The 22,640-nt window shown below is 62.5% G+C and overlaps 1 protein-coding gene across 2 annotated transcripts in view; it reads right to left on the reverse strand.

Annotated features, from left to right (window-relative positions):
- Positions 1-22,640, reverse strand: part of SART1 (spliceosome associated factor 1, recruiter of U4/U6.U5 tri-snRNP) — a 53,625-nt gene that overhangs the window by 14,616 nt on the left and 16,369 nt on the right. The window contains exons 10-20 of one of the 2 annotated variants that reach the window (XM_069882893.1): positions 22,335-22,462; positions 21,172-21,350; positions 20,104-20,234; positions 18,053-18,208; positions 16,280-16,390; positions 13,897-13,984; positions 10,553-10,643; positions 9,639-9,774; positions 9,466-9,555; positions 7,055-7,176; positions 6,014-6,076 (exon numbers count right to left, since the gene is read on the reverse strand). The exons of the other annotated variant lie outside the window; for it this stretch is intronic. Of the exons in view, the coding sequence (XP_069738994.1) occupies positions 6,058-6,076; positions 7,055-7,176; positions 9,466-9,555; positions 9,639-9,774; positions 10,553-10,643; positions 13,897-13,984; positions 16,280-16,390; positions 18,053-18,208; positions 20,104-20,234; positions 21,172-21,350; positions 22,335-22,462 (1,251 nt within the window). The 3' untranslated portion in view covers positions 6,014-6,057. Of the gene's footprint in view, positions 1-6,013; positions 6,077-7,054; positions 7,177-9,465; positions 9,556-9,638; positions 9,775-10,552; positions 10,644-13,896; positions 13,985-16,279; positions 16,391-18,052; positions 18,209-20,103; positions 20,235-21,171; positions 21,351-22,334; positions 22,463-22,640 lie in introns of those variants that run through there. 2 annotated transcript variants of the gene reach the window in all.

Below are 22,640 nucleotides of genomic sequence, written 5' to 3' on the forward strand. Positions count from 1 at the left end.
GTGGGGGGGGACAGGGGGACATGGGGGGGGACAGGGGACATGGGGGGGAATGGGGGACATGGGGGGGGGATGGGGACATGGGGGGGGAAGGGGACGGGGGGGAATGGGGACATGGGGGGGAATGGGGACATGGGGACGTGGGAGACACTGGTGACGTGGGACGCAGGGGGACAGGGGGGACAGGGGGACACTGAGGGGGAGGGGGAAGGGGACGTGGGGACATGGGGGACACTGGGGAGTAAGGGAAGGGGACAGGGGGACCCTGGGGGGAGGGGGGAGGGGACAGGGGGGACGCTGGGGGGAGGGGGAAGGGGACAGGGGGACACGGAGGGCTCTGGGACATGGGGCAGGGGGAGATGGGGGGACATGGGGACAAGGAGGGGACAATGGGGGCTCGGGGAGGCAGGGGGACAGTGGGGGGGCACTGGGACATGGGGGACACGGGGGGGAGGGGCCTTGGGACACTGGAGGGGACGTGGAGGGATGGGGACACTGGGGACACCGCGGGGGGGGGGTCTGGGGGCACTGGGACAAGAAGGGGGTAAGAGGGGGTGGGGGGGGACAGTGAAGGGGACATGGGGACAGCGGGGGGGGGCAAATGGGGCACTGGGGACATGGGGGGGGCACAGGGAGGGGAGGGGACATGGGGACAGTGTGGGGGGAGGGATGTGGGGGGACCTGAGGGGGCTCTGGGGACATGGAGGGGGGAGGGAGGGAGAAGGGGACATGGGGGATATGGAGACATGGGGGACACTGGGGGGAGGGGAGGGGGACGTGGGGGGCACTGGGGACATGGGGGACACTGAGGGGGAGGGGGAAGGGGACAGAGGGACATGGGGGAAGGGACAGGGGGACACTGGGGGAGGGGAAGGGACATGGGGGGGCAGGGGGACATGGGGACACTGGGGGAGGGGGAAGGGGACATGGGGGACACTGGTGGGAGGGGGAAGGGGACAGGGGGACACTGGGGGGGAGGGGGAAGGGGACATGGGGGGACAGGGAGACATGGGGGACACTGGGGGGGAAGGGAGAGGGACAGGGGGACACTGGGGGTGGAGGGGGGGGACGTGGAGGGCTCTGAGGGGGCTCTGGGGACGTAGGGGACACGGTGGGGGAGGGCTGAGGGAGGTGGGGGGGGACACGGTGACAAGGGGGGGGGGGATGGACACAGTGAGGGGACAGGGGGTCACCGAGGGGGCACGGGGACACTTGGGGGACACTGAGGGACAGAGAGAAAAAAGGGGCACAGAGACAAAGCCACTGGAGGAAGGTGGGGGGGGGGGGCACGGCCGTGAGAGAGCCCGGGGGTGGGGGAGGGGACCCAAGGGGACACTCGGGGTGGGGGGGTGGCCCTGACGTCCCCTGCCGTGTCCCCAAGGTGCTGGGGACGCCGGGAACAACCTGCACGCGGTGGAGACGGCCGAGGGGGGCGGTTCCTGCCAGCATGCCCCCCGCTTCCGCCGCCACGTCTGGATCAAGAGAGGTGACACCCCCCTGTCACCCCCCCGTCACCCCCTGTCACCCCCCCGTCACCCCCTGTCACCTCCTTCTCTCCCTATTGTCACCCCCCGCTGCCACCCTGCCCCCCCCCGAATCGCTGTGGCGTCTCCTGTCACCCTCGTGTCACCCCCCATCGCTCCGTTGTCACCCTGTTCCCCCCCCCCCAGCCCGTTGTCACCCTGTGTCACCCCCTGCCACCTTATGGCCACTCTGTCCCCCTCAAAATCGCTTTGTCACCCCCTTGTCCCTCTCTTACCCCTTGTCATCTCACTGTCACCCCCACAGGCTTCTTGTCACCTTGCTGTTCCCTTGTTGTCACTTTCTTATCTCTTGTCACCTTATTGTCACCCTCCTGCCACCCTGTTACCCCCCAGAGCCACTTTGTCACCCCTCTTGTCACTCTTCTATCTCTTTGTCACCTTCCTGTCACCCCGTTGTCACCATGTGACCCCCCCGAGCCACTTTGTCACCCTCCTACCCCCGCTGTCACCCTGTTGTCACCCCCCTGTCCCCCTCAGCCAATTTGTCACCCCGTTGTCCCCATGTCACCCCCAACAACCACTTTGTCACCCTTGTGTCACCTTTCTCTCACCCCCATCCCCCCCGTTGTCACCGTGTGACCCCCCAGAGCGGCTTTGTCACCCCCTTGTCACCCTCCTACCCGCCGTGTCACCTCACTGCCACCCCCACAGGCTCTTTGTCACCTCGCTGTCCCCTTGTTGTCACCTTTCTATCTTTTTCTCACCTTATTGTCACTTTTTTGTCTCCTCTCAGAGCCACTTTGTCACCCCCTTGTCACCTTATCTCTTTGTCACCCTATTCTCACTCTCCTGTCACCCCTCATTGCTCCATTGTCACCCTGTCTCCCCTCAGAGCCACTTTGTCACCCTCTTGTCTCTCTCCTATTCTCTTGTCACTCTTCTGTCACCCATTGTCACCATGTGACCCCCCAGAGCCACTTTGTCACCCCATTGTCACCCTCCTATCCTCTTGTCACCCTATTGTCACCCTCCTGCCACCCCTCATTGCTCCATTGTCACCCTGTCACCCCCAGAGCCACTTTGTCACCCCGTGCCACTTTATTGTCACCCTGTCCCCTCTCAGAGCCACTTTGTCCCCCCTTGTCAGCCTCCTATGCCCTTGTCACCCCCCTGTCCCCGTGTCCCCCCCCAGAGCCACTTTGTCACCCCCCCGTCCCCCCATTGTTCCCGTGTCCCCCCCCAGAGCCACTTTGTCACCCCCCGTCCCCCCCATTGTTCCCGTGTCACCCCCAGAGCCACTTTGTCACCCCCCATCCCCCCCTTGTCCCCGTGTGACCCCCAGAGCCACTTTGTCACCCCCCTGTCCCCCCCTTGTCCCCATGTTCCCCCCCAGAGCCGCTTTGTCACCCCCCGTCCCCCCATTGTCCCCCGTGTGACCCCCCAGAGCCACTTTGTCACCCCCTTGTCCCCCCCTTGTCCCCGTGTGACCCCCCAGAGCCACTTTGTCACCCCCTGTCCCCCCCTTGTCCCCGTGTTCCCCCCCAGAGCCACTTTGTCACCCCCTGTCCCCCCCTTGTCCCCGTGTTCCCCCCAGAGCCACTTTGTCCCCCCTTGTCAGCCTTATACGCCCTTGTCACCCCCCTGTCCCCCCCTTGTCCCCGTGTTCCCCCCCAGAGCACTTTGTCCCCCCCTTGTCAGCCTTATACGCCCTTGTCACCCCTCTGTCACCCCCTTGTCCCCGTGTGACCCCCAGAGCCACTTTGTCCCCCCCCCCCGTGTCCCCCGCAGGTGACTTCGTGCTGGTGGATCCGATCGCCGAGGGCGACAAGGTCAAAGCCGAGATCAGCCTCGTCCTGCTGCCCACATCCGCTGCCTGCGGCGCCGCGGCCTCTGGTACTGAATTTACCCCCCCCAGGGGCAAATCTACCCCCCCAGGGGGCAAATCTACCCCCCCAGGGGCAAATCTACCCCCCCAGGGGGCAAATGTCACCACCCAGGGGGCAATTCTGCTCCCCAAAAGCCCCTAGAGGGTTCAAAACCCACTGCCCCCCCCCAAATCCACAGTCTCTGGTAGAGAATTGACCCCCCCAGGGGGCAAATTGACCCCCCCAGGGGGCAAATCTACCCCCCAGGGGTAAATGTCACCACTCAGGGGGCAATTCTCCTCCCCAAAAGCCCCAGGAGGGTCTAAAATCCACTGTCCCCCCCCCCAAATCCACAGTTTCTGGTAGGGAACTGCCCCCCCATGGGGCAAATCTACCCCCCCGAGGGGCAAATCTACCCCCCCAGGGGCAAATCTACCCCCCCAGGGGTAAATGTCACCACTCAGGGGGCAATTCTGCTCCCCAAAAGCCCCAGGAGGGTTCAAACCCCACTGTCCCCCCCCCCAAATCCACAGTCTCTGGTAGGGAACTGCCCCCCCCAGGGGCAAATCTACCCCCCATGGGGCAACTTGACCCCCCCCAGGGGGCAAATTACCCCCCCAGGGGCAAATCTACCCCCCCAGGGGGTAAAAGCCGCCCTCCCGTCCCCCCCAAACCCTGTGACCCCCCCCCCCGTTTCCCCCCCCCAGGCCCGAAGCCTTCGCCCTCCCCGAGCGGCCGAGGAGCCCGGAGAGGTGAGGGGGGTAATTAAAGGGGGTAATTAGTGGAGTTATAATGAGCGGGGGTAATTAACGGGGCATATAATGAAAGGGGGTAATTAGGAGGGGGGGAGAAATGGAAAAGGGGGGGGGGTAACAATGGGTGGGGGGGTATTTTGGGGGGTAATTATGGGAGTTGGGCTTGGGGAGGCAATAATTATGGGGGGGTAATTAAAGGGGTGCTAATTAAGGATGGGGGTGTTGGGGGATAATTAGAAGGGGTGTTTGGGGTGGGTAATTAGAAGGGGTGTTAATGAGAGAAGAGAAACCAGGGGGGTAAAAGGGGGGGGAGAAGGGAGGGGGACCCCATGACACGTGTCACCCCGTGTCCCCACGTGACCCCATGACACTCGTGTCCCCACGTGACCCCATGACACACGTGTCACCCCGTGTCCCCACGTGACCCCATGACACTCGTGTCCCCACGTGACCCCATGACACACGTGTCACCCCATGTCCCGTGACCCCATGACACTCATGTCACCCCGTGTCCCCACGTGACCCCATGACACACGTGTTACCCCGCGTCCCCACGTGACCCCATGACACACGTGTTACCCCGCGTCCCCACGTGACCCCATGACACTCGTGTCCCCCTGTGACACTCGTGTCCCCATGTGACCCCATGACACGTGTCCCCCACGTCCCCACATGACCCCGTGACACTCGTGTCCCCACGTGACCCCATGACACTTATATCACCCTGTGTCCCCCGTGACACGCGTGTCACCCCGTGTCCCCACGTGACCCCACGACACTCATGTTACCACGTGTCCCCGTGACCCCACGACACTCGTGTCCCCCGTGTCCGCACCCCATGTCCCCACGTGACCCCGTGACACGCGTCACCTCCTGTCCCCACCCTGACACTCGTGTCACCCTGTGTCCCCACTCCATGTCCCCTTGTGACCTCACATGTCCCTGTGACACCCGTGTCCCCTGTGTCCCCCATGACACTCGTGTCACCCCGTGTCCCCACGTGACCCTGTGACTTGTGTCACTCTGTGTCCCCACCACGTGTCCCCTTGTGACCCTGTGACACACGTCACCCATGTCCCCACCCTGACACGCGTGTCACTCCCTATGTCCCCACTCTGACACGTGTGTCCCCGTGTCCCCAACACGTGTGTCACCCCATGTCCCCACCGACACGCATGTCCCCAACACGCATGTCACCTCATGTCCCCGACACACGTGTCCCCCCGTGTCCCCACCCTGACACGCGTGTCCCCCGTCCCCGACACGTGTTACCACCTGTCCCCACTCTGACACGCGTGTCCCCGTGTCCCCACCCCAACACACGTGTCCAGATGTCCCCCAACACGCGTGTCCCCCCTGTCCCCACCCCGACACACGTGTCCCCCCATGTCCCCCAACACACGTGTGCCCCATGTCCCCACTGACACGCGTGTCCCCCCAACATGTGTCCCCCCGTGTCCCCCCACATGCGTGTGCCCTGTGTCCCCACCCTGACACGCGTGTCCCCCGTGTCCCCTCAACACACGTGTCCCTCCATGTCCCCACCCTGACACGCGTGTCCCCCGTGTCCCCGTAGCCGCCCCCCCCGCGGGGGACGAGGAGCTCTTCGTCAACACCAACCGGGCCGGGGGGGCCCCGTGTGACGAGGGGGATGACGAGGACACGTGTGACGAGGGGGATGACGAGGACACGCCTGCCGACGATGACGACGACACGCGTGACGAGGACTCGGGGGCCGAGGACTCGGGGGCCACGCGTGACGAGGACTCGGGGGCCACGGGGGCCCCCCCCGCCCCCCAATAAAGGGCTTTGGTGGCACCGACCACGCGTGACGCGCGGGGACACGCGTGACGAGGGCGCTGGGGGGGGGGGGGTGGTGGCCCCACACGCGTGTGACACGCCAGGACACGGCTCCTCGTCCCCAAAGGCCTTTTTATTGGGGCCCGCGCCGCGCCCTCACTTGGTGATCGTGTTCCTGCGGGAAACCAGGGCTCCCAGTTCATCCCAGTTCATCCCAGTTCATCCCAGTGCCACCCGCTCCCCTCCCAGTGCCCCCCAGTCCCCTCCCAGTCTCTCCCAGTCACCCCCAATCCCCTCCCAGTGCCCCCCAGTGCCCCCCGATCCCCTCCCACTCCCCCCCACTCCCCTCCCAGTTCCCCCAGTGCCTCCCAGTTCCCCCCCCTCTCCTCCCAGTGCCCCTCAGTGCCTCCCAATCCCCCCCAACCCCCTCCCAGTGCCTCCCACTCCCCTCCCAGCACTCGCCATTCCACTCCCAGTTCTTCCCACTCCCCTCCCAGTCCCTCCCAGTGCCCCCCACTCCCCTCCCAGTTCCCCCATTCCCCCTCCCAGTGCCCCCTGCTCCCCTTCAACTCGCTCCCAGTTCCCCCTAGTCCCCTCCCAGTGCCCCCCACTCCCCTCCAGTCCCCTCATTCCCCCTCCCAGTGCCCCCCACTCCCCTCCAGTCCCCTCATTCCCCCTCCCAGTGTCCCCCACTCCCCTCCCAGTCCCTCCCAGTGCCCCCCGCTCCCCTTCAACTTGCTCCCAGTTCCCCTAATCCCCTCCCAGTCCCTCCCCGTGTCCCCAACTCCCCTCCCAGTCCCCCCATTCCCCCTCCCAGTGCCCCCCACTCCCCTCCCCGTCCCTCCCAGTGCCCCCCACTCCCCTTCAACTCGCTCCCAGCTCCCCCCAGTCCCCTCCCAGTCCCTCCCAGTGCCCCCCACTCCCCTTCAACTCGCTCCCAGCTCCCCCCAGTCCCCTCCCAGTCCCTCCCAGTGCCCCCCACTCCCCTCCCAGTCTCTCCCAGTCACCCCCAGTCCCCTCCCAGTTCCTCCCAGTGCCCCCCTCTCCCCTCCCAGTTCCCCCAGTCCCTCCCAGTGCCCCCCGCTCCCCTTCAACTCGCTCCCAGCTCCCCCCACTCCCCTCCCAGTCCCCCCAGTGCCCCCAGTGCCCTCACGCGTTCATGCTCTTCCCGCTGCCGCTCAGGACGATGTACGGCGTCTTCTGCGCCTTCTGCTTCTCGGTGAGCAGGGCGACCGTCCCCAGCGGCGTGTCCGACGAGCTCATGCGCTTCAGCAGCTGCGGGGGGGACCCCGAAATATAGGGGGGACCCCAAAAATATCGCGGGGACCCCAAAATATAGGGGGGAGGGTCAGAGCAGCCCCCCCAGAAACCAGAGACCCCCCAACCCCCCCCCCCCCCACCAAACCCTGCGGAGGGAGCTGGGGATGAACAACGGGGGGGGGACCCCAAAACTGAGGGTAAAATTGGGGTTCAGGGCCCCCCCCGCGGGGTGGGGACCCCAAATTTGAGGAGAGGGGACCCCAAAATTGCGGGGAACCCCCCCAGTGGAACGAGGGGGACCCCAAAAACCAGGCTGGGGGACCCCAAAATAAAATTGAGTTGGAGAGATACAGGAGGAGCCATAAAAGGCTTTGGGGACCCCAAAACGGGGCTGGGGGGACCCCAAAATGAGATGGGGGACCCCAAAATATGGGGGGGACCCCAAAATATGGAAGGGGGTCAGAAAAGCCCCCCCAGAAATCAGAGAGACCTCACAGAAGGCTTTGGGGACCCCAAAATGGGGCTGAGGAACCCCAAAACGGGGCTGGAACCCCAAATGGGACCAGAAGGGACCCCAAAAGGCTCCTCGGAGCCCCAGAACTCAGCTGGGGGACCCCAAAACGGGGCTGGAACCCCAAAATGGAACCGGGGGGACCCCAAAAAGCACCCAGGACCCCCAGAACTGGGTTGAGGGACCCCAAATTGGGCTGGAACTCCAAAATGGGACTGGGGGTGACCCCAAAAAGCCCCCACAACCCCCAAAACTGGGCTAGGGGACCCCAAAACTGGCCCGGAATCCCAAAATGGGACTGGGGGAACCCCAAAAACCTCCCAAGAGCCCCAAAACTGGGCTGGGGGACCCCAAAAAGCCCCCAGGACCCCCAAAACTGGATTCAAAGGGCACAGTGATGATGAGAGGGGACCCCAAAAAGCCCCCAGGACCCCGAAAACTGTGCTGAGGGACCCCAAAACTGGCCTGGAACCCCAAAATGGGAACGGGGGGACCCCGAAAAGCCCCCAGCATCCCCAAAACTGGGCTGAGGGACCTAAAACCCAGGCTGAAACCCCAAAATGGGACCGGGGGGGACCCCAAAAAGCCCCCAGGACCCCCAAAATGGGATTTAAGGTGCACAATGGTGATGAGGGGAACCCCAAAAAGCCACCAGGACCCCCAAAACAGGACCTAAAGTGCACAGAGATGATGAAAGGGACCCCAAAAGGCTCCCAGGACCCCCAGAACTGGGCTGAGGGACCCAAAACCCAGGCCGAAACCCCAAAATAGGACTGGTGGGGACCCCAAAAAGCCCCCAGGACCCCCAACGCTGAGCTGAGGGACCCAAACCCAGGCTGAAACCCCAAAATAGGACTGGAGGGGACCCCGAAAAGCCCCCAGGACCCCCAAAATGGGATCTAAGGTGCACAGAGGTGATGAGGGGGACCCCAAAAGGCTCCCAGGAGCCCCAGAACTGGGCTGAGGGACCCAAAACCCAGGCTGAAACCCCAAAATGGGACCGGGGGGGACCCCAAAAAGCCCCCAGGACCCCCAGAACTGAGCTGAGGGACCCAAACCCAGGCTGAAACCCCAAAATAGGACTGGAGGGGACCCCAAAAAGCCCCCAGGACCCCCAAAACTGGGCTGAGTGACCTAAAAACCAAGCTGAAACCCCAAAATGGGACCGGGGGGGACCCCGAAAAGCCCCCAGGACCCCCAAAATGGGATTTAAGGTGCACAGTGGTGATGAGGGGGACCCCAAAAGGCTCCCAGGACCCCCAAAACTCGGCTGAGGGACCCAAAACCCAGGCTGAAACCCCAAAATAGGACCGGGGGGGACCCCAAAAAGCCCCCAGGACCCCCAAAACAGGATCTAAGGTGCACAGTGATGATGAGGAAGACCCCAAAAAGCCCCCAGGACCCCCAAAACGGGATCTAAGGTGCACAGAGGTGATCAGGGGGACCCCAAAAAGCCCCCAGGACCCGCAACACTGAGCTGAGGGACCCAAACCCAGGCTGAAACCCCAAAATAGGACTGGAGGGGACCCCGAAAAGCCCCCAGGACCCCCAAAATGGGATCTAAGGTGCACAGAGGTGATGAGGGGGACCCCAAAAGGCTCCCAGGAGCCCCAGAACTGGGCTGAGGGACCCAAAACCCAGGCTGAAACCCCAAAATAGGACTGGTGGGGACCCCAAAAAGCCCCCAGGACCCGCAGAACTGGGCTGAGGGACCTAAAAACCAGGCTGAAACCCCAAAATGGGACCGGGGGGGACCCCGAAAAGCCCCCAGGACCCCCAAAACCGCTCCTCACCGCCTCCTCGTCCAACTTCTTCATCCTCCGCTCCGTCTTCATCTTCCCCGAGCCCTTCCCGTGGAAGCGGTGCGAGAGCTGCCGGAAGGCCTGTGGGGGGGGGACACGGGGGGGTGTGAGGGGACATTGCGGGGGGTTGGGGACACCCCCTGGCCTGTCCCCAGCGTCCCCACCTCCTTGGGTGTGAGCTTGCGGCCGGTCTCGTCGACGTACTCGATCTTGACGTCGGGCCGGTAACCCTCCTTCTCCTTGAAATCCTGCGTGAAGCCGCGATACTCCTCGCGCCGCGAGTACTTGTCATCGATGGCCCTGAGAGCAGGGACACGGGGACATCGGGGACATCAGGGACGTGGGGACGGGGACACGGGGACATCAGGGACGGGGACACGGGGACATCAGGGACGTGGGGACATCAGGGACTTCGAGATGGGGACGTGGGGACATCAGGGACGTGGAGATGGGGACGTGGGGACATCAGGGACGTGGGGACGGGGACACGGGGACATCAGGGACGTGGGGACATCAGGGACTTGGAGATGGGGACATGGGGACATCAGGGACGTGGATATGGGGACACAGGGACATCAGGGATGTGGATATGGGGACACAAGGACATCAGGGATGTGGAGATGGGGACGTGGGGACATCAGGGATGTGGATATGGGGACGTTGGGACATTAGGGACGTGGATATGGGGACGTTGGGACATTAGGGACGTGGATATGGGGACGTGGGGACATCAGGGATGTGGAGATGGGGACGTGGGGACATCAGGGATGTGGAGATGGGGACGTGGGGACATCAGGGACGTGGGGACATCAGGGACGTGGAGATGGGGACGTGGAGACATCAGGGATGTGGATATGGGGACGTTGGGACATTAGGGACGTGGAGATGCGGACGTGGGGACATCAGGGACTTGGAAATGGAGACATTGGGATATCAGGGACGTGGATATGGGGACACAGGGACATCAGGGACGTGGAGATGGGGACATGGGGACATCAGGGACGTGGCTATGGGGACGTGGGGACATCAGGACGTGGCTATGGGGCCGAGGGGCCCCGGGGGCCGGGAGGTGACCCACATCTTGTCCTCGATGCAGTAAACGGCCGAGGGCAGCGACTTGTTGGGGGCCTTCACCCGCGCCACCTTCTGCACCGTCGTCTCCAGCAGCCCTGGGGGGGGACAGCCAGCCCTAGAGCGACCCACGGCCACCCCATAGGGACCCTATAGGGACCCATAGATCCTCTAGAGTGACCCATAGATACCCTACAGCGACCCACAGTGACCCAGAGATACCCTAGAGTGACCCATAGATACCCTACAGTGACCCACAGCGACCTATACATAACCCATAGTGACCCATAGATACCCTACAGTGACCCATAGATAACCCATAGATACCCTATAGCAACCCATAGACACTCACAGTGAGCCATACATACCCTATAGTGACCCACAGCACCCATACATACCCCATAGCGACCCATAGATAACCTATAGCGACCCACAGATACCCTATAGCAACCCACAGACACTCATAGTGACCCACAGATAACCTATAGTGACCCACAGATACCCTATAGCAACCCACAGACACTCATAGTAACCCATACGTACCCTATAATGACCCACAGATATCCTATAGCAAACCACAGATGCTCATAGTGACCCATAGATAAGCTATAGTGACCCATAGATACCCTATAGCAACCCACAGACACTCATAGTGACCCACAGATAACCTATAGTGACCCACAGATACCCTATAGCAACCCACAGATGCTCATAGTGACCCATAGATAAGCTATAGTGACCCATAGATACCCTATAGCAACCCACAGACACTCATAGTGACCCACAGATAACCTATAGTGACCCACAGATACCCTATAGCAACCCACAGACACTCATAGTAACCCATACGTACCCTATAATGACCCACAGATATCCTATAGCAATCCACAGATGCTCATAGTGACCCATAGATAAGCTATAGTGACCCATAGATACCCTATAGCAACCCACAGACACTCATAGTGACCCACAGATAACCTATAGTGACCCACAGATACCCTATAGCAACCCACAGATGCTCATAGTGACCCATAGATAAGCTATAGTGACCCATAGATACCCTATAGCAACCCACAGACACTCCTAGTGACCCATACATACCCTACAGTGACCCATAGATAAGCTATAGTGACCCATAGATACCCTATAGCAACCCACAGACACTCCTAGTGACCCATACATACCCTACAGTGACCCATAGATAAGCTATAGTGACCCATAGATACCCTATAGCAACCCACAGACACTCATAGTGACCCACAGATAACCTATAGTGACCCACAGATACCCTATAGCAACCCACAGACACTCATAGTGACCCACAGATAACCTATAGTGACCCACAGATACCCTATAGCAACCCACAAACGCTCATAGTGACCCATAGATAACCTACAGCGACCCATAGATACCCTATAGCAACCCACAGACGCTCATAGCGACCCATACGTACCCTATAGCGACCCATAGCACCCATACACACCCCACAGTGACCCACAGATACCCTATAGCAACCCACAGACACTCCTAGTGACCCATACATACCCTATAGTGACCCCTAGATAACCTATAGTGACCCACAGATACCCTATAGCAACCCACAGACGCTCATAGTGACCCATACATACCCTATAGTGACCCACAGATACCCTATAGCAACCCACAGACGCTCATAGTAACCCATACATACCCTATAGTGACCCACACATACCCTACAGCAACCCACAGACACTCATAGTGACCCATAGATAACCTATAGCGACCCATAGATACCCTATAGCAACCCACAGACACTCATAGCGACCCACACGTACCCTATAGTGACCCATAGCACCCATACGCACCCCACAGTGACCCACAGATAACCTATAGTGACCCACAGCAACCTGTAGGTACCCTATAGGACCCCCCAAACATCCTATAGCACTCCATAGTGCCCCATAGACACCCTACAGCTATGCATAATGACCCATAGATACCCTATAGCACCCTATATGTACCTTATAACGACCCACAGACACCCCAGATCCCCCCATAAGAACCTCAAACATCCCCAAATTCCCCCCTAGGGTCCCCAAACCTCCCCATAGGGACCCCAAATCCTCCATAGGGACCCCCTAGGCACCCCAAGCCTCCCTATAGGGACCCCAGACCCCCCATAGTGACCCCAAATTCCCTCACAGGACCCCAAATTCCCCCATAGGGACCCCAAATTCCTCCATAGGGACCATAAAGTCCCCCCAGGAACCCCAGACCTCCTATAGTGACCCCAAATCCTCCCATAGGCACCCCAGACCCCCATAGGGTCTCCAGACCCCCCTACAGGGACCATAAAGCCCCCCATTAAGACCTCAAATCCCCCTATAGGGACCCCAAATTCCCCCATAGGGACCCCAAATCACTCCATAGGGACCCAAAACTCCCCATAAGGACTTCAGATCCCCCCATAGGGACCCGAAACATCCCTATAGAGACTCCAGACCCCCATAAAGACCCCAAATTCCCCTGTAGGGACCATAAACACCCCCATAGGGACCCCAAATCTCCTCACAGGGACCCCAAATCCCCCAGAGAAACCCCAAATCCCCCCATAGGTATCCTACACCCCCTATAGGGACCCCAAATCCCCCTACAGGGACCCCAGACCCCCTATAGGAACGCAAAATCACCCCATAGGGACCTCAAATTGCCCCATAGGGACCCCAGAGCCCCTATAGGGACCCCAAATCCCCCCTTAGGGACCCCACATTGCCCCATAGGGACCCTAGACCCCCTATAGGAACCCAAAATCACCCCATAGGGACCCCAAACCTCCACATAGGGACCCCAAATCCCCCCATAGGGACCCCAAATTGCCCCATAGGGACCCCAGATCCCCCCATAGGGACCCCAGATCCCCTATAGGGACCCCAAATCTCTCTATAGGCACCCCAAATCCCCCGAAGGGACCCTAAATCTCTCCATAAGAACCCCAAATCCCCCCATAGGGACCCCAGACCCCCTATAGGGACCCAAAATCACCCCATACGGACCCCAAACCTCCACATAGGGACCCCAAATCACCCCATAGGAACCCCAAATTGCCCCATAGGGACCCCAGATCCCCCCATAGGGATCCTAGATCCCCTATAGGGACCCCAAATCTCTCTATAGGCACCCCAAATCCCCCGAAGGAACCCTAAATCTCTCCATAAGAACCCCAAATCCCCCCATAGGGACCCCAGATCCCCTATAGGGACCCAAAATCACCCCATATGGACCCCAAACCTCCACATAGGGACCCCAAATCACCCCATAGGAACCCCAAATCTCCTATAGGGCCCCCACACCCCCCTATAGGGCCCCCCCCACCTTTGTTCTGGCAGAGCAGCAGCGCGGCCGCCAGCCCCCGGTTAACGATCGGCTCCTCGTCAAGGATGGTGGTGGAGGAGGCCGAGAACTGGGGGGGGACAGAAAATGGGGGTTCAGGGGAGGCACCCCCCAGTTTTGGGGTCCCCCTGGTTCGGGGTCCCCTGTAGTTTTGGGGCGCTCAGTTTTGGGGCTCCCAGTTTGGGGGGTGTCCCAGTTTGAGAGTTCCCAGTTTAGGGGATGCTGGTTCAGGGTCTCCCCAGTTTTGGGGGGGGCCCAGTTTTGGGGTCCCCCTGGTTTGGGGGCTCCCTAGCTTGCGAATTCTCAGTTCCGGGTCTCCTGGAGTTTTGGGGTGCTCAGTTTTGGGGCTCCCAATTTGGGGGCTCCCCCAGTTTGAGAGTTCCCAATCTGGGGGGGCTGGTTCAGGGTCTCCCCCAGTTTTGGGGTCCCCCTGGTTTGGGGCCTCCCTAGCTTGCGAATTCTCAGTTCCAGGTCTCCTGGAGTTTTGGGGTGCTCAGTTTTGGGGCTCCCAATTTGGGGGCTCCCCCAGTTTGAGAGTTCCCAGTTTGGGGGGGCTGGTTCAGGGTCTCCCCCAGTTTTGGGGTCCCCCTGGTTTGGGGGCTCCCTAGCTTGCGAATTCTCAGTTCGGGGTCTCCTGGAGTTTTGGGGTGCTCAGTTTCAGGGCTCCCAGTTTGGGGGCTCCCCCAATTTGAGAGTTCCCAGTTTGGGGGGGCTGGTTCAGGGTCCCCCTAAGTTTTGGGGCTCCTGGTTTGGGGTCCCCCCGAGTTTTGGGGTGCTCAGTTTGGGGGCTCCCAGTTAGGAGGTTCCCAGTTTGGGGACGCCAGTTCAGATGTGCCCCCCCCCCCCCAGTTTTGGGGTGTCCAGTTTGGGGTCCCCCCCAGTCTGAGAGTTCCCAGTTTGGGGGGGCTGGTTCAGGGTCTCCCCGAGTTTTGGGGCTCCCGGTTTGGGGTCCCCCCGAGTTTTGGGGTGCCCAGTTTGGGGGCTCCCCCAGTTTGAGAGTTCCCAGTTTGGGGGTGCTGGTTCAGGGTCCCCCCGAGTTTTGGGGCTCCTGGTTTGGGGTCTCCTGTAGTTTTGGGGTCCCCCAGTTTGGGGTCTTCCCCAGTTTGAGAGTTCCCAGTTTGGGGGGGCTGGTTCAGGGTCTCCCCCAGTTTTGGGGTGCCTCGGTTTGGGGGTGCTGAGGGTCTCCCACAGTTTTGGGGCACCCCAGTTTGGGGGGGGCCCGCTTTGGGGTCTCCCCCAGTTTGAGGGCATTCCGGTTTGGGGGCTCCCAGTTTGGGGGTCCCCCCCATTTTGAGGTGCTGGTTTTGGGGTACTCTGGCTTGGGGGGGTCCCAGTTGGGGGTCCTCTGGTTTTGGGGTGGGGGGGTCCCCAGTTTCGGGGGGGTCCCCAGTTTTGGGGTGGGGTCTCCATTTTGGGAGGGCTCCCAGTTTCGGGGGGTGTCCCCAGTTTCAGGAGGGTCCCCGATTTGAGGAGGGGGTCCCCACTTTTGGGTGGGGGGGTCACCAGTTTGGGGGGGTCCCTGGTTTTTAGAGCAGGGGGTCCCCGTTTTTGGGGTGGGGGGTGTGTCCTTGGTTTTTAGAGCAGGAGGTCCCCGTTTTCGGGGTGAGGGGGTTGTCCCTGGGTTTTAGAGCAGGGGATCCCCGTTTTTGGGGTGCAGGGGGTGTCCCTGGTTTTTAGAGCAGGGGGTCCCCGTTTTTGGGGTGCAGGGAGTGTCTCTGGGTTTTAGAGCAGGGGGTCCCCGTTTTTGGGGTGTGGGGGTGTCCCTGGTTTTTAGAGCAGGGGGTCCCCGTTTTTGGGGTGCGGGGGGTGTCCCTGGGTTTTAGAGCAGGGGGTCCCCGTTTTCAGGGTGAGGGGGGTGTCCCTGGGTTTTAGAGCAGGGGGTCCCCGTTTTTGGGGTGAGGGGGTGTCCCTGGTTTTTAGAGCAGGGGGTCCCCGTTTTCGGGGTGAGGGGGTGTCCCTGGTTTTTAGACCAGGGGTTCCCCGTTTTTGGGGTGCAGGGGGTGTCCCTGATTTTTAGAGCAGACGGTCCCCGTTTTTGGGGTTGGGGAGGGTGTCCCTAGTTTTTAGAGCAGGGGGTCCCCGTTTTTGGGGCAGGGGGGGTGTCCCTGGTTTTTAGAGCAGGGGGTCCCCATTTTTGGGGTGCAGGGGGTCCCCGTTTTTGGGGTGAGGGGGGTGTCCCTGGTTTTTAGAGCAGGGGGTCCCGTTTTTGGGGTGAGGGGGGTGTCCCTGGGTTTTAGAGCAGGGGGTCCCCATTTTTGGGGTGAGGGGGGTGTCCCTGGTTTTTAGAGCAGGGGGTCCCCGTTTTTGGGGTGCAGGGGGTGTCCCTGGGTTTTAGAGCAGGGGCTCCCCGTTTTTGGGGTCCCACCTCGGGGTGCTGCCGCTCCTCGGCCAGGTTGACGCTGCTCCAGCCCACGTTCTCGTCGCCCTCGGGGTCGGGGGGGCCGGGGGGCGAGGGGCGCCCCGCACGCTCCAGGGCCTAGAGTTGGGGGGGCAAGGGGGGGCACGGTGACACCAGCCCCCCGCCCTGAACCCCAAAAACACCCCCTGCCCCCCACATTGACCCCTTAAAAACCCCCAAAGTGACCCCCACTTTGCCCCCCCGGCCCCTCATCTCCCTTCGCCCCCCCCCAAACCCCCCTTTTTACCCCTAAACCCCCCGTTTTACCCCTAAACCCCCACTTTTCACCCCCAAACTCCCCCATTTCACCCCTAAAACCCCCCTTTCCCCCCCCAAACCCCCCCTTTTCACCCATAACCCCTCTCTTTTGGCCCCAAACCCCCCTGTTTTACTCCTAAACCCCCCGTTTCCCCCCAGACCCCCCACTTTTCAACCCCAACTCCCCCCTTTTCTCCCCCCAACCCCCCATTTCACCCCCGTTCCCCCTTATCCACCCCCCCCAGCCCCCCCATTTCCCCCCCAAACCCCAATCTCCTCCCCATTCCCATTGATTCCATAGCTCAGGACCCCATTTTCCCCCCCAAACCCCTTATTCCCCCCCCCAGCCCCCCCATTTCCCTCCCACCCCCCCCATTTCACCCCTAAACCCTTTATTTCCCCCCCGTAGCCCCCCAATTTACCCCCCAGCCCCCCTATTTCTTCCCCCAAACCCCAATCTCCTCCCGATTCCCATAGACTCCGGAGCTCAGGACCCCCTTTTCCTCCCTCGAGACCCCCCATTTCCCCCCCAGCCCCCCCATTTCACCCCTAAACCCTTTATTCCACCCCCAGCCCCCCAATTTATCCCCCAGCCCCCCCATTTCCCCCCCAAACCCCAACCTCCTCCCAATTCCCATCAACTCCGGAGCTCAGGACCCCATTTACCCCCCCAGTTCACCCCCAAACCCCCCCACTTCCCCCCAAACCCTTTATTTCCCCCCCCAGCCCCCCAATTTTCACCCCCACCCCCCATTTCCCCCCCCAGCCCCCAATCTCCTCCCAATTCCCATCGACTCCGGAGCTCAGGACCCCCTTTTCCCCCCTCGAGACCCCCCATTTCCCCCCCATTTCACCCCTAAACCCTTTATTTCCCCCCCCAGCCCCCCAATTTCCCCCCCAAACCCTTTATTCCCCCCCCAGCCCCCAATCTCCTCCCAATTCCCATCGACTCTGGAGCTCAGGACCCCCTTTTCCCCCCTCGAGACCCCCCATTTCCCCCCCAGACGCCCCCGATTCCCCCCCAGACGCCCCCGATTCCCCCCCAGCACCCCCATTTCACCCCTAAACCCTTTATTTTCCCCCCCAGCCCCCCAATTTTCCCCCTCAGCCCCCCTATTTCCCCCCCAGCCCCCAACCTCCTCCTGATTCCCATCGACTCCGGAGCTCAGGACCCCTTTTTCCCCCCTCGAGACCCCCCATTTCCCCCCAGACACCCCCGATTCCCCCCCAGCCCCCCAATTTGCCCCCCCATTTCACCCCTAAACCCTTTATTTCCCCCCCCCAGCCCCCCAATTTCCCCCCCAAACCCTTTATTCCCCCCCCAGCCCCCAATCTCCTCCCAATTCCCATCGACTCCGGAGCTCAGGACCCCCTTTTCCCCCCCTCGAGACCCCCCATTTCCCCCCCAGACCCCCCATTTCCCCCCCAGACGCCCCCATTTCCCCCCCAGCCCCCCCATTTTCGTGCCCCCCCCCCCCCCACCAGCAGCTCCTCCTGCTCCTCGCGGTTCCCGGCCAGCCCGTAGGTCGGGATCTCCCCCAGCGTCCGGCAGAATTCCGAGGTGGCGTTGAAGACGATGGCGCCCGCCCGGGGGTCCGGCCCCGGCGCCCCCCCCGCGCCCCGAACTCGCTCCAGCACCTGCAGGGGGGGGGACAAGTTGGGGTGACCCCCCCCAAACCCCACATCCAAATCATAAAAAGCCCCTCAGCACCAACCCCCCCCCCAAAACAGACCCCAGACCCTCCCAAAACCCCTCAAATAAACAGCCCCCTCCCCAAAAGACCCCCCCAAATCAGCCCCCCAACACCAAAGCCCCCCCCAAATCACCCCCAAGAACCAGAGACCCCCCCAAAAAGACCCCAGACCCTCTCAAAAACCACCCCACAAGACCCCCCCAAAATTCCTCCACCCCCCCCCAAAACCCCTCCCAGCACCAAGGACCCCCCCAAATCACCCCCAAAACCCCTCCAAGAACCGAAGACCCCCCCCAAATCACCCCCAAGAACCAGAGACCCCCCCAAAATGACCTGAAACACTCTGAAAAGCCCCCCCAACACCAAAGACCCCCCCAAAGAGGCCCCGAAACCACTTCCACCCCCCCAAAAGCCCCCCCAGCACAAAAAGACCCCCCCAAAACCCATCCAAGAACCAAACAGCCCCCCCAAAAAGACCCCAAACCCTCTGAAAAGCCCCCCCAACACCAAGGACCCCCCCGAAGAGCCCCCCAAAACCACTTCCACCCCCCCAAAAGCCCCCCAGCTCCAAAAGATCCCCCAAGTCACCCCCAAACCCCTCCAAGAACCAAAGACCCCCCCGAAAAAGACCCGAAACCCTCTGAAAAGCCCCCCCCAACACCAAGGACCCCCCCAAACCACCCCCAAGAACCAGAGACCCCCCCAAAAAGACCTGAAACCCTCTGAAAAGTCTCCCCAGCACCAAAGAGCCCCCCAAAAAGACGCCCCAAAACCACTTCCAGCCCCCCAAAAGCCCCCTTAACACAACCCCCCCCCATCTCACAGGTTTTGGGGTGCTGGGGGGGGGTCCTAAGATTTTGGGGGGCTCTCTAAGGTTTTTGGGTGCTGAAGGGGGGGTCCTATGACTTCGGGGGGGGGAATTCCTAAGGTTTTGGGGGGTTTGGGGTGTCCCTAAGGTTTTGGGGCACCATAGGTAGGTCCCTCAGGTTTGGGGGGGCCCCTGGGGTTTGAGGGGGGGGTCCCTGAGATTTGGGTGGGGGAGTCTTCGGGGTTTTGGGGGGGTCCCAGGGGTTTTGGGGTGCTGCAGGGGGGTCCCTGGGGTTTGGGGGGTGGTCCCCACGGGTTTGGGGGTGCTGCAAGGGGGCCCTGGGGTTTGGGGGGGTCCCCACAGGTTTGGGGGTGCTGCAGGGGAGGGTCCCTGGGGTTTGGGGGGGTCCCCACAGGTTTGGGGTTGCTGCAGGGGAGGGTCCCTGGGGTTTGGGGGGTCCCTGGGGTTTTAGGGTGCTGCAGGGAGGTCCCTGGGGTCTGGGGTCCCTGGGGTTGGGGGGGGGTCCCCACAGGTTTGGGGGTGCTGCAGGGAGGTCCCTGGGGTCTGGGGGGGGTCCCCACAGGTTTTGGGGTGCTGCAGGGGGGTCCCTGGGGTTTGGGGGGGTCCCCACAGGTTTGGGGGTGCTGCAGGGGAGGGTCCCTGGGGTTTGGGGGCACTGCAGGGGGGTCCCTGGGGTTTGGGGGGGGTCCCTTGGTTTTGGGGTGCTGCAAGGGGGTCCCTGGGGTTTGGGGGGGTCCCTTGGGTTTAGGGGGGGGTCCCTTGGGTTTAGGGGGCTGCAGGGGGGTACCTAGGGTTTAGGGGGGGGTCCCTCGGGTTTAGGGGGGGTCCGTTGGGTTTTGGGGTGCCACAGGGGGGTCCCTGGGGTTTGGGGGTAGTCCCCACAGGTTTTGGGGTGCTGCAGGGGGGGAGTCCCTGGGGTTTGGGGGTGCTCCAGGGGGGTCCCTTGGGTTTGGGGGCGCTGCGGGGGGGGGGGTCCCTGGAGTTTTGGGGTGTCCCGGGGGGGTCCCCACCTTGTCGGGGGGCGCCTGTCGCAGGAGCTGCAGCTGCCGCAGGCGCCGCCCCCGTTCCAGCTGCTGCTGCAGCTCCCGCTCGGCCTCGTCCTCCTCCAGCGCCGCGGGGGACCCCGGGGAGCCCCCCGCTTCTGCCATTTGTGGGGGGGGGGGGTCAGCACCCCACAGAGCCCCCCCCCGCCCCACAGCGCCTCCTCCTGCCCCATAACCCCTTCTCCTGCCCCACAGATGCCACACAAGCTCCCCTGGACCCCAAATTCCCACCTAGAGGTGCCCCCCCTGCCCCCCAGCCCCCCAAATTCCCACCTATAGCTGCCCCCCCGCCCCATAACTGCCCCCCAGCCCCCTAAATTCCCACCTATAGGTGCCCCCCCACCCCATAACTGCCCCCCAACCCCCTAAATTCCCACCTATAGGTGCCCCCCCGCCCCATAACTGCCCCCCCAACCCCCTAAATTCCCACCTATAGGTGCCCCCTGCCCCATAACTGCCCCCCCAACCCCCTAAATTCCCACCTATAAGTGCCCCCCCTGCCCCCCAGACCCCTAAATTCCCACCTATAGGTGCCCCCCCACCCCATAACTGCCCCCCCCCCACCCCCAGCCCCCTAAATTCCCACCTATAGGTGCCCCCCTGCCCCATAACTGCTCCCCCAGCCCCCTAAATTCCCACCTATAGGTGCCCCCCCTGCCCCCCAGCCCCCTAAATTCCCACCCATAGGTGCCCCCCCTGCCCCATATCTGCCCCCCCAGCCCCCTAAATTCCCACCCATAGGTGCCCCCCTGCCCCATAACTGCCCCCCAGCCCCCTAAATTCCCACCTATAGGTGCCCCCCTGCCCCATAACTGCCCCCCAACCCCCTGAATTCCCACCTATAGGTGCCCCCCCGCCCCATAACTGCCCCCCCTGCCCCCCAGACCCCTAAATTCCCACCTATAGGTGCCCCCCCTGCCCCATAACTGCCCCCAACCCCCTAAATTCCCACCTATAGGTGCCCCCCCCACCCCATAACTGCCCCCCAGCCCCCCAAGTGCCCCCCCCCAGCCCCCCAAGTGCCCCCCCCCCCACCGTCGCTGCTGATGTCCATGCTCTCCAGGCGGGTGTCGTCGGAGGGGGGGGCCGGGGGGGGCCCTGGGGGGGGCGCCGCCTCCTCCCCCTCTGCCCCCTCCCCTCCCTCAGCCCCCTCCCCAGCTCCCCCCTCCTCCTCCTCCTCCTCCTCCTCCTCGCGGCGCCCGCGGCCCCGAGTCCTGGGGGGGGGGCAATGGGGGGGGGGGGGTGTCAGTGCTGCCATCGGCACCCATAGGTGCCCCCTAGAATCCTCTGACCCCCCCCCAGCACCCATGGGACCCCCCAGACCCCCCCTCTAATCACCCAGAACTGCCTCTTAGAACCCTTTGAGGCCCCCCCAGCACCCATGGGACCCCCAGACCCCCCCTCTAATCACCCCTAGGTGACCCCTAGGACCCCCAAAGCCCCCCCAAGCAACCATGGGACCCCCAGAACCCCCCTCTAATCACCCCTAGGTGACTCCTAGGACCCCCAAAGCCCCCCCCAGCACCCATGGGACCCCCAGACACCCCTCTAATCACCCAGAACTGCCCCTTAGAACCCTTTGAGGCCCCCCCAGCACCCATGGGACCCCCAGAACCCCCTTCTAATCACCCCCAGGTGACCCCTAGGACCCCCAAAGCCCCCCCAGGCGCCCATGGGACCCCCAGACTCCCCCTCTAATCACCCCTAGGTGACCCCTAGGACCACCAAAGCCCCCCCCAGCACCCATGGGACCCCCAGACCCCCCCTCTAATCACCCCTAGGTGACTCCTAAGACCCCCAAAGCCCCCCCAAGCGCCCATGAGACCCCCAGACCCCCCCTCTAATCACCCCTAGGTGATCCCTAGGACCCCCAAAGACCCCCAAGCGCCCATGGGACCCCCAGAACCCCCCTCTAATCACCCATAACTGCTCCTTAGAACCCTTTGGGGCCCCCCCCAGCACCCATGGGACCCCCAGAACCCCCTCTAATCAGCCCTAGGTGACCCCTAGGACCCCCAAAGCCCCCCCAAGCGCCCATGGGACCCCCAGAACCCCCCTCTAATCACCCCTAGGTGACTCCTAGGACCCCCAAAGCCCCCCCAAGCGCCCATGGGACCCCCAGAACTCCCCTCTGATCACCCCTAGGTGACTCCTAGGACCCCCAAAGCCCCCCCAGGCGCCCCCCAGCCCCCCCCGACCTGGATCCGAAGTCGCGGCGGGTGTCGGGGGGCGCGGTGGGGAGCAGCTCGTCCGCCCGCAGCGTCTTCTCCTTCTCCTTGCGCCGCAGCCGCCGCACCCGGCGCCGCCGCACCCGGAACCCCTCGCTCTGGGGAGGGGAAAATGGGGGGGGGGGGTCACCCCCAAAATTCCCCTCTCCTCCACCCCACCCCCAAATCCCTTCTCATCTCTCCCAAAATTCCCTCTTACACCCCCTAAAATCCACCCAAACCCCACTTTAAACGTCCCTAAAACGCTCCCCCCACCCCAACCCCCCCAAACCTCCT

The sequence above is a fragment of the Phaenicophaeus curvirostris genome, unplaced genomic scaffold, assembly GCF_032191515.1.
Source record: "Phaenicophaeus curvirostris isolate KB17595 unplaced genomic scaffold, BPBGC_Pcur_1.0 scaffold_389, whole genome shotgun sequence".
Taxonomy (NCBI): domain Eukaryota; kingdom Metazoa; phylum Chordata; class Aves; order Cuculiformes; family Cuculidae; genus Phaenicophaeus; species Phaenicophaeus curvirostris.